This window comes from Dendrobates tinctorius, unplaced genomic scaffold, assembly GCF_039654945.1.
Source record: "Dendrobates tinctorius isolate UK_male_01 unplaced genomic scaffold, ASM3965494v1 ptg000250l, whole genome shotgun sequence".
In the NCBI taxonomy this organism is placed as follows: Eukaryota; Metazoa; Chordata; class Amphibia; order Anura; family Dendrobatidae; genus Dendrobates; species Dendrobates tinctorius.
The window spans coordinates 4581172-4595242 of NW_027361917.1; the positions used below are offsets into that span (position 1 = coordinate 4581172).

The 14071-nt window shown below is 47.8% G+C and overlaps 1 protein-coding gene across 1 annotated transcript; it reads right to left on the reverse strand.

Annotated features, from left to right (window-relative positions):
• Positions 1-916: 916 nt before the first annotated feature.
• On the reverse strand, positions 917-11689 carry NAA20 (N-alpha-acetyltransferase 20, NatB catalytic subunit). Its single transcript, XM_073557426.1, has 6 exons — positions 11513-11689; positions 9870-9894; positions 9660-9750; positions 4268-4403; positions 4050-4195; positions 917-2866 (listed from the first exon to the last, which is right to left on the reverse strand). The coding sequence occupies exons 1-6, from the start codon at positions 11563-11565 to the stop codon at positions 2781-2783; spliced, it is 537 nt and encodes a 178-aa protein (XP_073413527.1). The 5' UTR covers positions 11566-11689; the 3' UTR covers positions 917-2780.
• Positions 11690-14071: the final 2382 nt, after the last annotated feature.

A 14071-nucleotide genomic window follows, 5' to 3' on the forward strand; every position in this document is an offset into this window, starting at 1 on the left:
CTCTGTGTCCCCCAATAAGGCGAACGAGAAAACAGGATTTTTTGGGTTGCTTACCGTAAAATCTGTTTCTCGGAGCCTTCATTGGGTGACACAGCACCTTCCCATGTTTTACAACTCCTGTTCTTATGTTTGTCGGTTGGTTACAGTTGAGTTGTCTTCTGTTTTCCTTCTGTTTTGTTACTTCTCCTACTGCTTTCTCACTGAGGAAATTAGTGCCGGTCGGTGGGGTGTAGATGGTGGGGTGGTGGACGGTGGGGTCGGTAGATGTTACTTCTCCTACTGCTTTCTCACTAACTGAGGAAATTGGTGCCGGTCGGTGGGGTGTATACTGCGGAGGAGGAGCTAACATTTTTTTGTGCATAGTGTCAGCCTCCTAGTGGCAGCAAAGCATACACCCATGGTCTCTGTGTCCCCCAATGAAGGCTCCGAGAAACAGATTTTACGGTAAGCAACCCAAAAAATCCTGTTATTCTAGCTCCTAACATCCTTGGCAAACAGCTAATTTTGTAGGGAATAACCTACCTATTTTCACTGCGGCAGGAGCGCTGGATTATCTATCAGCTATACAGATATGAATGGCTGTCTATAATATCAGGACGGCTCGAGGGTCACCAGTCTGGCCTACACAGGACACGCTGAGGAGCAGACCCCTCGAAATGACGTTACAGCAGTCGGTAAAAATCAGATAATACTCATACACAATATCTCCATCTGGCCCCAGCTGAACTTTCCGTACGGAAATAGAAAATTATGATGAAAGCTTTGAAATACATACGATTTCTGGGATTCAGCTCCAACCACTGCTGGATGTGAGTGCAGCGCTGGATTGGAAAAGTTTATTTTTACATTGAAGTAATTTAAAAAAAAAAAAAAAAAGATTTTTCAAGCCTCATGAAAAAAAACAAACAAACTGCAATTATATCAAGAACAGCCGCACATTTTATTCCATACATTCTCATATCAGCTTTTCACAGCATCATGATCTCCTAAAATGGAGGAGCAGGTTACATATCAGACTGAAGCAGTATATACAGAAGGTCCTTGGGCACAGCTACCACCTTATATTAATACTTACACATGCGTATGAGAACTGCTGGTCTAGGGAGCGCTACGTAATGTAACTATGGCTGAGATAAAAGACAACGTCACAATATTATACCAAAGTGAGCAATTATGGATTCATGTGTATCCCGAGAATCTCTCACAGACACACTGGGAACTCTGCCTCCTATTACAGAAGCCGGGGTTCACAGGCTTAATGGGATTAATAGATTTGTTAATTTCCCACATCAGCGCCCCTCTTGTCTGTCTGGTACACTTGGATCAGGATGTGCTGCAATATCCTATAGAAAGCCTAAATTTTTTTTATAAGACTCCTGACCATCCCTTTAAGGCTAAGTCAGTCTGATTATGATAATCACACGGAGCAGAGCGTGATCCCATTTTCTCACATAACATTTCTCCATCTTCTTCACTGTTATCCGAGTGCGGTCAGATTTTTTCCAAGGACTCGATGACTGATTGGCCGAGTGCAATCCAAATATCGGATGCAAATTGTGCATGCAGCAATTTTTTTGTTTTCCTTGGCCAGACTGTGTCCGAGGAAAATAAATATAATAACATTGGTTTGAGTGTGAGCTGATGCTTTGTCAGATCACACTCGGACCGAAAATACGGAGTCATAAATCAGACACTGGCTGTTACTGCAACCACGTGTTTTACTCATACAAAAAACTACTTTGGGGCGGATGCCTCTCGAATACCTAGTCCATGAGGCCAGCGCCCAATAACTTCTCTCCACCCTACTGGTCTATACTGACAGGTCTCTACCTGGTTAGCATTTCAGAATTAATTTTCCCTAAAATGATGCAGCGGCCTAGAGTAGTGGCGCAGTAAGATAATACAGAAGACGATCGCATCACAATGCTGGGACTGGCCGGCGGCTCTCCTGCCCTGAGGGTGACCGCATGTATTTCTGTGCAGCCGTCACACTCGGGTCAGGAGAGCCAACGGTCAGTCCGAGGCACTGCGATGCAATGGGCGTCCGTGTTATAAGGAATTCTACCTGCGCCCTAAAACATACATGTCTGCATTAGTGTAGCAGTGTCAGATTCATGGTGCCTGTGATTCAGGCATGAATCTGACAATTTTTTCTTAACCATGGGTAAAAGAGGATATAGATACCTTTTTTTTTTATACCAAAAGGTGTTTGTTTTTTTTTTAATTACAAAGCATTTTTTTTTACAATATGGTCTCATCAAAAAATATTAGATGGTTTAGCTTCGATAGCCTCTCTGCATCAAAATGTACAGCAGATTGAATAAAAAGTTGTCGGCGACTTCCACATCAGGAGGTGAGCGCGCTGATCATGCTGTGCCAGGACGGGTGTAGGATTCCAGCTAATGGGGCAACGTCCTTTCAGGGATATGCAGACACCCCGGGCATCAGTGCTTCTCACTGCCCAATGCATTGGTGCATGTCAGCCATACTCATTACCCGATCAGAAAAGCCACGTGTAATTCAGGCAGATTTAGAATACCACTATAAGATGTGTTATTATAGGACCAAGGTATAAACCTATATACCTAACCGTTCTGACTGTGAGCAGTCTTACAGTGAGCATGTGCATAAGGGATTCTTGGAGAACATAACACCCCCGGCTATTTCAGGCAGCCTGTGACGGATGGAAAGAACGTTGTCAGACTAGTTTAGCATCGTTCTATATATACAGAATATGCAAATATGAGCGTCACTATTGTGCCCAAGAACCCCAGCTAAGGTTATTCAATATCCTCCGGCCTGACCGGGTGCGGTACAGGGATGATGGACTTTTTCTCTGTGTCTCTGGAAAGCGCCTTTCTCATGTCTGCAAAGACAACACAAGGAAGCATGAACAGGACAGTATAATGTTACCTGCTATCGGCACAACCTATAGAAATCATAACCACATCAGTCTAACCAGAAATACTAAAAATTATACTAAAAATAAGCCAGGACATGACAGATTTATTGCATCTTATTTATAGACCAAGCTGCCTTGGTGGCGGACATGTACAGCACACTTGATGGATGTGGCCTTTATGTTCTGAATTGTGTTTCCAGAAGATACATGACGTGGTGGCCACTGGATGAGATAGTCAGGAAATTCTGCAAGTGCATTAACCCTTTCAGGCCAACAAAAAAACGTTGGAATATTTTGTTATCTTGTCATTCCCAAACTAATAACTTTTTTTTAATCTTTGCACAATCCAGCAGTAGAGGATCTTGTTTTTGACAAGACAAGGTGTAATTTCTACACGAATATCATTTTTAGTCATATATTTTACTAGAACTCATTTTTATTAATAATTTAATTTTGGTGGTATATGCCAAAAAAAAAACCCCCAATACATTGTTTACTTACCTACAAAAGAGTATTTAATTAAAGCCCATGTTGTGGTGGTTACAGAGATACCACACAGGTAGGTGTTGTATTATTTTGTGTGCTATTTTTCATCATGTCACTGGAGCTGGTGACTCCAGCTACAAGCTGATCTTTCTCCTTTCCCAGTGCCATTATCAGGCCTGATGGCCGCATCGAGAGGTCACGAGCTCAGCTGGAAATGACAATTTCCCCACAGTGCGATCACCTTAAAGGGTCATTCCATCATTGCCTTTTATGGCCCAGAGGAGAATCATTGCTTGTAGGTGCCGGTTGCCAGCTGCGGGACAACTAAAGCAGGCGGGTGCAGCTGTGATACGCTTTGTGTAAGGTTCATAGAAATGAATGGGATTTACGGACATCGCACAGTGCTGCTGGTTGCACTGTTTCTATAACATTGTATCTCAGTTTCAGTACCGTTTCCATAACTCCCATTCATTTATAATAGAGGGGTACACAAACAGCACAGATCGGAGGCACTCGGCTGTTTCCGTAGTCAGCCACAGGGGCCCAGGACCTGGAATCAGCATTTCCCTTCTTAGCGGTGAAAATCAGAGCTGGGAATAAGTATGTCGATGTGCTCAGAGGACTGTATAAGCTTCATCGATAACTCCATCTTGCTACTTACCATAGGCGTCCTCATCTGGCTCCCCGTTGCTGGCTGAATAGTACTCGATCACGGTCCTGTACACACTGTAACCCAACTGCTTGTACATGTTAACTGCAACCTGGTTGGATACTCTAACGAAAAGATCCACAAAGAACCCTCCTTTCCTGAAAACGAGGACATGGCAATTAGCGCAGACACCAAAATCCACAGAGTAATGAACGCAGAAGAGTCGTCACCTTTCAGATATTTCCTCTAGGAGCTCCATGAGTTTAGCAGCCAAACCAAGACGCCGGAATTCAGGGGCTACGGACAATGCGGTGACGTGGCCGTGCCACTCTTCTCTGGCCACCGATCCTTCTGCTTTCCCCATTACTGCAACACAATGGAAAAAGGTTTACATAGGATATCACTGTCTTCAGACAGGTAATAGCATATAGCAGTGTGGGAACTGATCGCTCCTACAAACGTATATAAAGGTACTAAGGCACTTCCCCTCACTCACATATAGACGACGATTGCCAATGCAAATGGTTGAGATTTAGGCAGCAGAGCATACAGGTCAGAGAAAGCCATGGTAGGGGTTATAGGACCGACAACATGGAAGCCGAGCTCAGTCTAGCCTCATTTTCTCTGTGCCTTGTGAAGTCCTCTCCTCATCAGTGGTCTCAGTCAGCATAATATTCTTACCAGGGACTTACCGGTGTTTTCCTGTCCTATACTCTGTCTGTAGGCTCATGAATGGAGGAGAGAACAGGCTCATCCCGGTTCTGTCTGCCATGAAAGCAATAATCTATAAGCAGTGCTCTTTACTCGTGTGCCTCTCGCCAAAACTGTGAGCTCTCCTCAACAAGCCGAACCCGTCCTCCTGATACCAAGGTACGTCAGCCACACATTTTATCATTAAACGGGTTTTCCCTCTAACAGAGTTCAGTTGTCTATTTCCATGGGCACTATTAATTTATGAAACAAATATTAAAATGACGCTTCCTCTGTAACACTATACCTTATTTATTATTTTGCATTTATATAGCGCCACTTATTCCATGGCGCTTTACATGTCAAAAGGGGAATTATAGACAAGTGTAATATAGACAAGAATAATAAACAAGTGTAAGACAAGGGACGCACAAGTACATAAGGAGAGGGGACCCTGCCCGTGAGGGCTCACAGTCTACAGGGATGGGTGAGGATACAGTAGGAGAGGGTAGAGCAGGTCGTGCAGTGGTTCAGTAGACCGAGGATCATTGCAGGCTGTAGGCTTGTCGGAAGAGGTGGGTCTTCAGGTTCTTCTTGAAGTTTTCCGTTGAAGGTGAGAGTCTGATGTGTTGCGGCAGGGAGTTCCAGAGTATGGGGGAAGCACGGGAGAAGTCTTTTATGCGGTTGTAGGAAGAAGAGATAAGGGGGGAGTAGAGAAGGAGATCTTGAGATGATCGAAGGTTGCGTGCGGGTAGGTACCTAGAGACCATGTCACAGATGTATACAGGAGACAGGTTGTGGATGGCTTTGTATGTCATGGTTAGGGTTTTGAATTGGATCCTCTGGGCGATAGGAAGCCAGTGAAGGGCCTGGCATAGGGGGGAGGCTGGGGAGTAGCGGGGAGACAGGTGGATTAGTCGGGCAGCAGAGTGTAGGATGGACTGGAGCGGTGCCAGAGGGGAGGCCAGAGAGTAGGAGGTTGCAGTAGTCAAGGCGGGAGATGCATGCACTAGTGTTTTTGTCGCTTCGTGGTTGAGGAATGAGCAGATCCGGGAAATATTTTTGAGTCTGAGGCGGCAGGAGGAGGCGAGGGCTTGGATATGTGGTTTGAAAGAGAGCGCAGAGTTGAGGATCACCCCAAGGCACCGAACGTGTGGGACTGGGGAAAGAGAGCAGCCGTTGACATTGATGGATAGGTCTGGTGGAGGGGTAGAGTGAGATGGGGGAAAGATGATAAATTCTGTTTTGTCCATGTTCAGTTTGAGAAAGCGAGCAGAGAAAAAGGCTGAGATAGCAGACAGACATTGTGGGATTTCAGTCAGTAAGGAGGCGAGGTTGGGTTCAGATAGGCAGAGCTGCGCGTCATCGGCGTAGAGGTGATACTGCAAACCGTGGGATTCTATGAGCTGTCCAAAGCCGAAGGTATAGATGGAGAATAGTAGGGGTCCTAGGACAGAGCCTTGGGGAACACCGACAGACAGGGGGCGAGGTGAGGAGGTGGTGTGTGAGAGGGAGACAGTGAATGTTCGGTCCGTTAGGTATGATGAGATCCAGGATAGGGCCAAGTCTGTGATGCCAAGAGATGAGAGAATCTGTAGCAGGAAGGAATGGTCTACGGTGTCGAAGGCAGAGGACAGGTCCAGGAGAAGGACAGTAGTGTCGCTTGCTCTTGGCGGTTAGTAAGTCGTTAGGCCGGTTTCACATTTGCGCTTTATAGCGCAGTGACGGCCTGCGCACGGCCGCCGCAAAACTCCGCCCCCTGCCGGCTCCCTGCCTGCCCCTTCCAGTCATCGCCGCCTACTAGCGCACATGGACGCTTGCGATCTGCACACCCTATCTTTAGCATAGGGTGCGCAGATCGTGCGCTGGCCGTGCGCTAGCAGGATTTTGCCGTGTGCTGTGCACTTTTGAAGGTGTGCCCGTGTGCGCCGAACGTAGCATGTTGCATTTCGTCGCGCACGGCGCACCTCCAAAGGTGCGCAGCACACGACAAAATCCTGCTAGCGCACGGCCAGCGCACGATCTGCGCACCCTATGCTAAAGATAGGGTGCGCAGATCGCAAGCGTCCATGTGCGCTAGTAGGCGGCGATGACTGGAAGGGGCGGGGCTTAGCGGCGGCTGTGCGCAGGCCATCGCTGCGCTATAAAGCGCAAACGTGAAACCGGCCTTAGTGACTTTAGTTAGGGCAGTTTCAGTTGAGTGATGCGGTCGGCAGCCAGATTGTAACCGATCAAAGAGGGAACAGGAGGAGAGGTGGGAGGACAGTTCAAGATATTCATGCTGTTCCAGTAGTTTTGAGGCATAAGGGAGGAGATATTGGGCGATAGTTAGACACAGAGGATGGGTCAAGGGAGGGCTTTTTGAGGATGGGTGTGATTGAGGCATGTTTGAAGGATGATGGAAAGACACCATTTGTAAATGAAAGGTTGATGAGGACTGTGGCCAAGTTAGGGATGAGGTGGGACGGCAGTGGGTCGAGGGCACAAGTGGTGGGGTGTGATCTTGACAGAAGGGTGGAGAGCTGATCTTCTGTCATGGTGGAGAAGCTGGCTTTTGCAGAACAGGGCTGAGCGGCTAAGAGGGGAATTGGGGGCTGCGGGCCAAAGTTTTGTCTGATCGTGTTGATCTTCTGCTTAAAGAAGGAGGCAAAGTCTTCAGCAGAGATGAGAGGAGGGGGAGGAGGTGCTGTGGGACGGAGTAGAGAATTGAAAGTGTTGAAGAGCTGTTTAGGGTTATGAGACAGGGAGGATATGAGAGATTCGAAGTAAGTTTGTTTTGCGGCAGAGAGCGTGGACTGGCAAGGGACTGCTTGTATGCATTGAAGTGCTCAGTAGAATGGGTTCTCTTCCATCTCCGCTCAGCAGCCCTGGAAACCCGTCGCAGTTCTTTGGTCAGGCTGGTCAGCCAGGACTGCCTGTTGATTGTTCGAGTTTTGCTCTGCATGAGGGGGGCGGCCGAATCAAGTGTTGCTGTTATTGTGGTGTTATAAAAAGTGGCAGCTTCCCTTCATGACACAGATGCTGCTATGTCTGTAAGAGGGAGAAGGGATTCAGAGAGTGATTGTAAATTGAGGTGTTTGAGAATCCTGCAAGGGTGAGCGAGATTATGGAGCGGGGGTTGCGCAGAAGGAGAGGAAAGGGAAGAGAATGTCAGTAGGTTGTGGTCAGACAGGGGGAGGGGTGAGTTATTGAGATTAGTGAGGGAACAAAGACAGGTGAAGATAAGGTCCAGCATGTGACCATCTTTGTGAGTGGCCGCAGAGGACCATTGAGTGAAGCCGAGGGAAGCCGTGAGTGATTGAAGTTTAGAGGCAGTCGGGGTGGAAGTGTCAATAGGGATGTTGAAGTCGCCCATGATGATGGTGGGGATGTCAGCAGAAAGGAAATGGAGTAGCCAGGAGGTGAAGTGGTCGAGAAAGGTGGAGATGGCTAGTTCTGGGGGGCGGTAGATGACAGCCAGTTGGAGGTTGGAGGGGTACCACTGTGGCTGCTATCCTAGATGAAGGAGGACCAGGACATCAGCAGGAGGCAAATGGAGAGCACCTAGTAGGACGCCTATACATGACAGACAAAGTCACTGTCAGTGACGAGGTGCAGGGTTACTTTATCGTATTTGTACGCCTGTGTTATTAATGACCACCCCGATTTATAACAGGGTCTTTTGATTTTTCATTGTTTTGACGTGACAACAAAATTTGATAAAAATGCCCATGATGCCCCGGACACTCGAGTGAATTGAGCCTTATGACTGTGCTCATTTTTTGCTATGTTGTACTCCTGTTGAGTATTATATAAGCGGAGCATCTTGGTTTAAGAGCAGATATGAATAATATAGATTGGCGCTGCCTTGGTCCAGCATCCAGGACTATGGCAGCCGGTCTTCATTTCTGAGCCCAGCATCCTCAGTCCTCTGCTGCTTACTAGGCCCCGCACCGTCATAATGTGCCCAGGATGAAGGGTGCGGAGAAGACTGGTGCCACAGAGGTCCGGACTGGACACTGGATCACGGCCACATGAAACAAATTGGTACAATATACACACAAACTTTGAAGAGCTCTGTGTGCAGGTCTGATATTCAGTACCCACTTGGTAGGAATACTGTCATTTTTGTATAATAGGAAATCACACAGTGGCCGGTACTGCGATTGCTTTAGTTTAATATGCGAGATTCCTCCATTCTGATTGGTTGGCAATTGTTTTAAATATTGTTTATACCACAATGACTGTAACCAAGACTAAAAGCAGCATTGATCGAAAAGCGTGGGCCCTGCCGCTACTCCCAGCGGGATTTTTAAAGCATCAGGAGTTTGACCTCACTCCTGGTGCTGGATGTGCAAGAATCACTACTTAGGCAATTGGTGGGGGTCTCATAACCTGGACCCCCACCAATTAAAACTACTTAACCGTGGATATAACAGATCAAACATTATTTAGGCTACGTTCACACTGGGCGTTTTTGCTGCTTTTTACAGCACCAGCAGAGCCTTCAGTAATCTCATGCACACACGTTGGGTTTTTTCAATCAGGATTTTGTGCTTTGCTTGTTTTTTTTGGGACATAGAGCATGTCACTTCTTTCAGCGTTTTTCACCCATTTAATTGAATGGGTGGTGAAAAAACGCAGCACAGAGAACGCAGGCATAATGTTTTGCAGCGTTTTTTGTGCCGAAACCTCATTCTATAGAATAGGACTTTTTTTTTTTCAACACTAAACTTTATCAGCATGTACAAACGAGAAATCTATCATCCCAAAACCAAGCATGCTTTTTTTTTTCTGCAGCTTCTTTCCTGCTTAGAGATCAGGTTTTGCTGATCTCTTAGCAAAAACGCCTAGTGTGAACTCACCCTTAAAGCCGGTTACTCTCGTCATGGTTGTAGGTCACTTGCATTTGCCACGAATAACAATACAGGCCATTACTGTAGAATTACTTACTGTAACCCATAAGTTCTCCACCAGGCGCCTCAGCAACAATGAAGTATTCGGGCCAGTGCGCCAGATACTGTAAGTAGAAAGGGATCCCATACTACAGCTCCTGTTAAGGTCACATTAGGCTCCGGGATCTCGCTGCATTGTGATCTCTAGGACAATGCGCTTACACAGAAAAAAAGCTTGGAGTGGTTTTACACTAATCACAAAGGATACAGTTTCTGTGAGAGGATCCAGATTTCTGCAGAAAAGAGATAAATACAGTAAGAGTGTGCGCTGAAACACAATAGAACAATCATCAGTAATAAACTAAGCAGATTATCATCAACAGATTAGCAATATGACGGCAAAATGCATCTCCAGAGGAGCCAGAGTTATGTTAGTACATGTACCACAATTATATTTTGCACGGTAGTTACTTATAGTTTATAATTCTGCTTCTTGGTCATTTTGTACTCGAGTTGTGTTAATGGACTGGAGCTAACCCGAGTAGAGCTGCAGTGTAAAGCATGGAGGAGGCAGAGAAGCAAACAGAATTTGTGTTGACCCAGGTAAAGCATAGACAGTTGGGGGGTATATGGACTGTCCCTGTAAATCCAATGTGGAGCACGCAGGACACATTCTGTGCAGCATAGCCATGGGAGGGTCAATGCGTATAAGGTGCAGCGATACGTCAGTGCAAAGCCAGCAGGCAATGCCAAATTCAGAGACCAAACATCTCCATCATGTCTCTGTAGAAGACCCAAGAAATAAGAGGAAGAAGTATCAGAAATGGAAAAATCTGGCAGCGGCTTGCTCCACTCTCCCCAAATAAAACACACGAACGCGCCACCAAGTTGGGTGTGCATGCAGATGTGGGGGGCAGGAGAGACAGCAATCAGCTGAATGAGTGCTCGCCAATAGCTATTGGAAGATGCGCACTATGATGACGTCAGTAAAGTGGTGAGGAATTAATAGCGCTAGATAAGGGAGTCAAATAAATGAAAAAAATACGGCACTTTAAGGGGTTTTTGGAACATAAACACTGTCCTATACGAGTAATGGGAGCTGTATCCTAACAGAGTGCAAACTAAAGTGTTCGGGTCTGGTTACACCTGTTGACCATGGACTAAAAAATGACCACTGATTGGCCTCCATTTACCCACTCAGACCGGGCACGAAACGATCTGCAATAGATCAGCGCACATAATCTGCCATCGTTCTCAGCAGCGCAGGTCAGGATAATGCGCTGTCAAGAACGTGCAACAAGCCAAAGCATCATTTCATCCTAGGAACAAGTGTTCGGCGAGTGATCAGCAGCCTCTGATGTGCGTGCCAACCTTCAGTGACATCACAGACCATAGTGCGGTGACGGGCGAGCCACGCTCCAATCCGAAGGGGCTTTTCAGGGCCCGGTCCTTAGGGTGAGTGGCCACCCCTGAGGTCAGGCACCCACCAATCACCAAAGTGTCACCTGACCTGTGAAAACCTACAGTGTGGAGAATAACCCAGAAGAGCAACCATGCAAGTGAGGCTGAGAGCACACCGTGCTGGGGCCTCCACCTACCACTACGCATGCAGGGCGCTCTGTCCAGGACAAACAAGGGACTCCTCAGTGTAACCTGCAGGGGCCCCCGAAAGTCAGCATCAACGCATCATAGCAGGCACATGGCTACCAGCTGCGCTCATGGTCAGACATCCCTTTAAAAACGCAGTACTGGTTAGACAGCCCCTTTAAGGGATACCTTACGGATGTGCAGTGTTGGTCAGACATCCCCTTTAAGGCCTGCTTTATTTTAAGCAGTGCTGCTCAGACCACCCCTTTAAAGTTTGCCTCAGCAGTGTGCAGATATCCCCTACTCTCCATCCCCTCGTCTCACATGTTGTTGAACCGAAAAAGATCGTCACAGGTGAAGGCTCGCAGCGAAGTCATCCTCTCTCCGTAGCAGCTGCACACCGGGCACCACTGGCGGAAGTCGGGCAAACACAAACCGGAAGTGTTCGCGGTGACGTCAGAGAACTGGCAAAATACTCGGCTGTCATGCAGGACGCTGGCAGGGCTGCAGTTGTCATGAGCACGTGACGGGCTTGCATCTGCAGCTGGGCGGGGCATAATTGGCTCTGGCCTATCAGCAGTGACTGGCTGGCTGCTCTGCTTCTCACCACTTGTCTGCAGTTGTCACTGGCTCAGTCCTATCTTTGGTTACTGTATATGGGGCAGCCGTGCACTGTGACACTGTTACTGTATATGGGGCAGCCGTGCACTGTGACACTGTGACACTGTTACTGTATATGGGGCAGCCGTGCACTGTGACACTGTGTCTGTTACTGTATATGGGGCAGCCGTGCACTGTGACAATGTGTCTGTTACTGTATATGGGGCAGCCGTGCACTGTGACACTGTGTCTGTTACTGTATATGGGGAAGCCGTGCACTGTGACAATGTGTCTGTTACTGTATATGGGGAAGCCGTGCACTGTGACACTGTCTTACTGTATATGGGGCAGCCGTGCACTGTGACACCGTGTCTGTTACTGTATATGGGGCAGTCGTGCACTGTAACAGTGTCTGTTACTGTATATGGGGCAGCCGTGCACTGTGACACTGTGTCTGTTACTGTATATGGGGCAGCCGTGCACTGTGACACTGCTGTTACTGTATATGGGGAAGCCGTGCACTGTGACACTGCTGTTACTGTATATGGGGCAGCCGTGCACTGTGACACCGTGTCTGTTACTGTATATGGGGCAGCCGTGCACTGTGACACTGTGTCTGTTACTGTATATGGGGCAGCCGTGCACTGTGACACTGTTACTGTATATGGGGCAGCCGTGCACTGTGACACTGCTGTTACTGTATATGGGGCAGCCGTGCACTGTGACACCGTGTCTGTTACTGTATATGGGGCAGCCGTGCACTGTGACACTGCTGTTACTGTATATGGGGCAGCCGTGCACTGTGACACCGTGTCTGTTACTGTATATGGGGCAGCCGTGCACTGTGACACTGCTGTTACTGTATATGGGGCAGCCGTGCACTGTGACACCGTGTCTGTTACTGTATATGGGGCAGCCGTGCACTGTGACACTGTGTCTGTTACTGTATATGGGGCAGCCGTGCACTGTGACACTGCTGTTACTGTATATGGGGCAGCCGTGCACTGTGACACTGTGTCTGTTACTGTATATGGGGCAGCCGTGCACTGTGACACTGCTGTTACTGTATATGGGGCAGCCGTGCACTGTGACACCGTGTCTGTTACTGTATATGGGGCAGCCGTGCACTGTGACACTGTGTCTGTTACTGTATATGGGGCAGCCGTGCACTGTGACACTGTCTATTACTGCATATGGGGCAGCCTGCACTGTGACACTGTGCTGTTACTGTATATGGGGCAGCCGTGCACTGTGACACTCTCCGTTACTGTATATGGGGCAGCCGTGCACTATAACACTGTTACTGTATATGGGGCAGCCGTGCACTGTGACAGTGTCTGTTACTGTATATGGGGCAGCCATGCACTGTGACACTGTCTGTTACTGTATATGGGGCAGCCGTGCACTGACACCGTGTCTGTTACTGTATATGGGGCAGCCGTGCACTGTGACACTGTCTGTTACTGTATATGGGGCAGCCGTGCACTGTGACACTGACTGTTACTGTATATGGGGCAGCCGTGCACTGTGACACTGTCTGTTACTGTATATGGGGCAGCCGTGCACTGTGACACTGTCTGTTACTGTATATGGGGCAGCCGTGCACTGTGTCTGCCGCCCCCTCTCAGGGTTTATCAGTACCCGGCCCTGGGGCCACATTTATTGCTATTCCTGTATATTTAGCATGTACCCAGCACAGTGCAGACTATGGAGTATGTGACAGACCTGTATATTACTCACCTCACGCCTGACCAAAACCGTCCAGTGAGGCTACAATAAATGGCACAATAAATATGGTGCTGGGTTTGATGACAATTTGAGGCAGAATTAGTGGCGTTTTGGTTTTGTCTGTCTCCATGTACAGCGCACTAATGTCCACTGCAGCCATGACACAGACCGGGCACAGGGAGCAGGAGGGCAATAAGCTCATGGCCTAGAGGAATCAGAAAAGGGGATGCAGGGCCTTCATAAACATGGTGACCCTGTACAACATGGCTTCCAATGTATTTATGCTAGAAAACGTAGATACATGAGTGACCCGTCCCCACCGGGCCTTATCCTACCAAACACCGAGATAGAGACTCCACTGTGACCACTTGTTTCCTCAGGAAATTCTATTCTTTTTGCTTCTTGAGGCGTCGAATATGATGCCATTCTATATAAGGCCGGTTTCACACGTCCTGATATTCCCGTTACCAGAAAAAACGATACCGGAGATATCCGTGTCCGTGTGTCAATTTGTCACATTCGTGTGGCATCCGTGTGCTGTCCGTATGCTGTCCT